This window comes from Verticillium alfalfae, genomic scaffold (genome assembly GCF_000150825.1).
Source record: "Verticillium alfalfae VaMs.102 supercont1.1 genomic scaffold, whole genome shotgun sequence".
In the NCBI taxonomy this organism is placed as follows: Eukaryota; Fungi; Ascomycota; class Sordariomycetes; order Glomerellales; family Plectosphaerellaceae; genus Verticillium; species Verticillium alfalfae.
Genome location: NW_003315038.1, coordinates 407,611 through 408,313, shown reverse-complemented (window position 1 = coordinate 408,313; position 703 = coordinate 407,611). Strand labels below are relative to the sequence as shown.

The following is a 703-nucleotide window of genomic DNA, read 5'->3' as shown; positions in this document are numbered from 1 at the left end:
TGGGGTGCCCCTTCCAAGTTGCAGGCCTGGCTCGGCGTCCTCGAACCAGGGCGAGGGGCGATGCCTGTGGGACGGGGGGCGTCGCCCCAGCGCTCGTAGAAGAAGCCGCCGGCGCGGTCGAGGTGGTTGAAGTAGTCCTCGTAGGGCTTGCTGCGCCAAAAGTCCATGTCGCCAATCTCAAAGTTGCTCCAGAAGTGGCACGTCGAGTTGGGTTGGCCTCCTTGGTGTGCTCGGGGCGGCGCAGGCGGTCGGTCAGCCAGTGCAGGGCGTTGTTCTGGTGCAGGTAGGAGGGGTTCTGGGCGAGGAACTTCATCGTCTCGGGCCACAGTGAGGGGATGGACTTGGGGGCGTCGTAGAGGTTGATGGTGAAGCCGTACGTCTTGTTGTTGTCCTGCATGTAGCGGAAAGACGTCGTAGTCGACGTCGCAGAAGAAGTGCACCTTGGGCTCGACGCGCCAGTAGTAGCGCGTCGTGGCGAGGGCCGGGTGCTTGTAGAACATGCCGCTGTTCCAGCGGCACATGGAGTGGTAGGAGACCTTGTCGGCGTACTGGATGCCGTTCTCCTTGAGCATCTTGGTCGACTCGCGGTAGAGATCCTTGTTGATCCACGACGGCATGTCCCAGTGCTCCTTGGGGATGACCTCGTAGCGGACCTCGGCGTTGGTGGCGGCGGCGGTGCGGCGCTTGAACTCGTCGGTAAAGT

At 62.7% G+C, this 703-nt stretch overlaps 1 protein-coding gene across 1 annotated transcript in view; it reads right to left on the bottom strand.

Moving 5' to 3' along the window:
• Positions 1-34: 34 nt before the first annotated feature.
• VDBG_00133 (glycolipid 2-alpha-mannosyltransferase) overlaps positions 35-703 on the bottom strand; it is a gene marked incomplete at both ends in the record, with an annotated part of 1,133 nt that continues 464 nt past the window's right edge. Inside the window, 2 exons of the mRNA XM_003008406.1 lie at positions 35-229; positions 378-702. Coding sequence (XP_003008452.1) covers positions 35-229; positions 378-702 — 520 coding nt within the window. The remainder of the gene's footprint in view (positions 230-377; position 703) is intronic.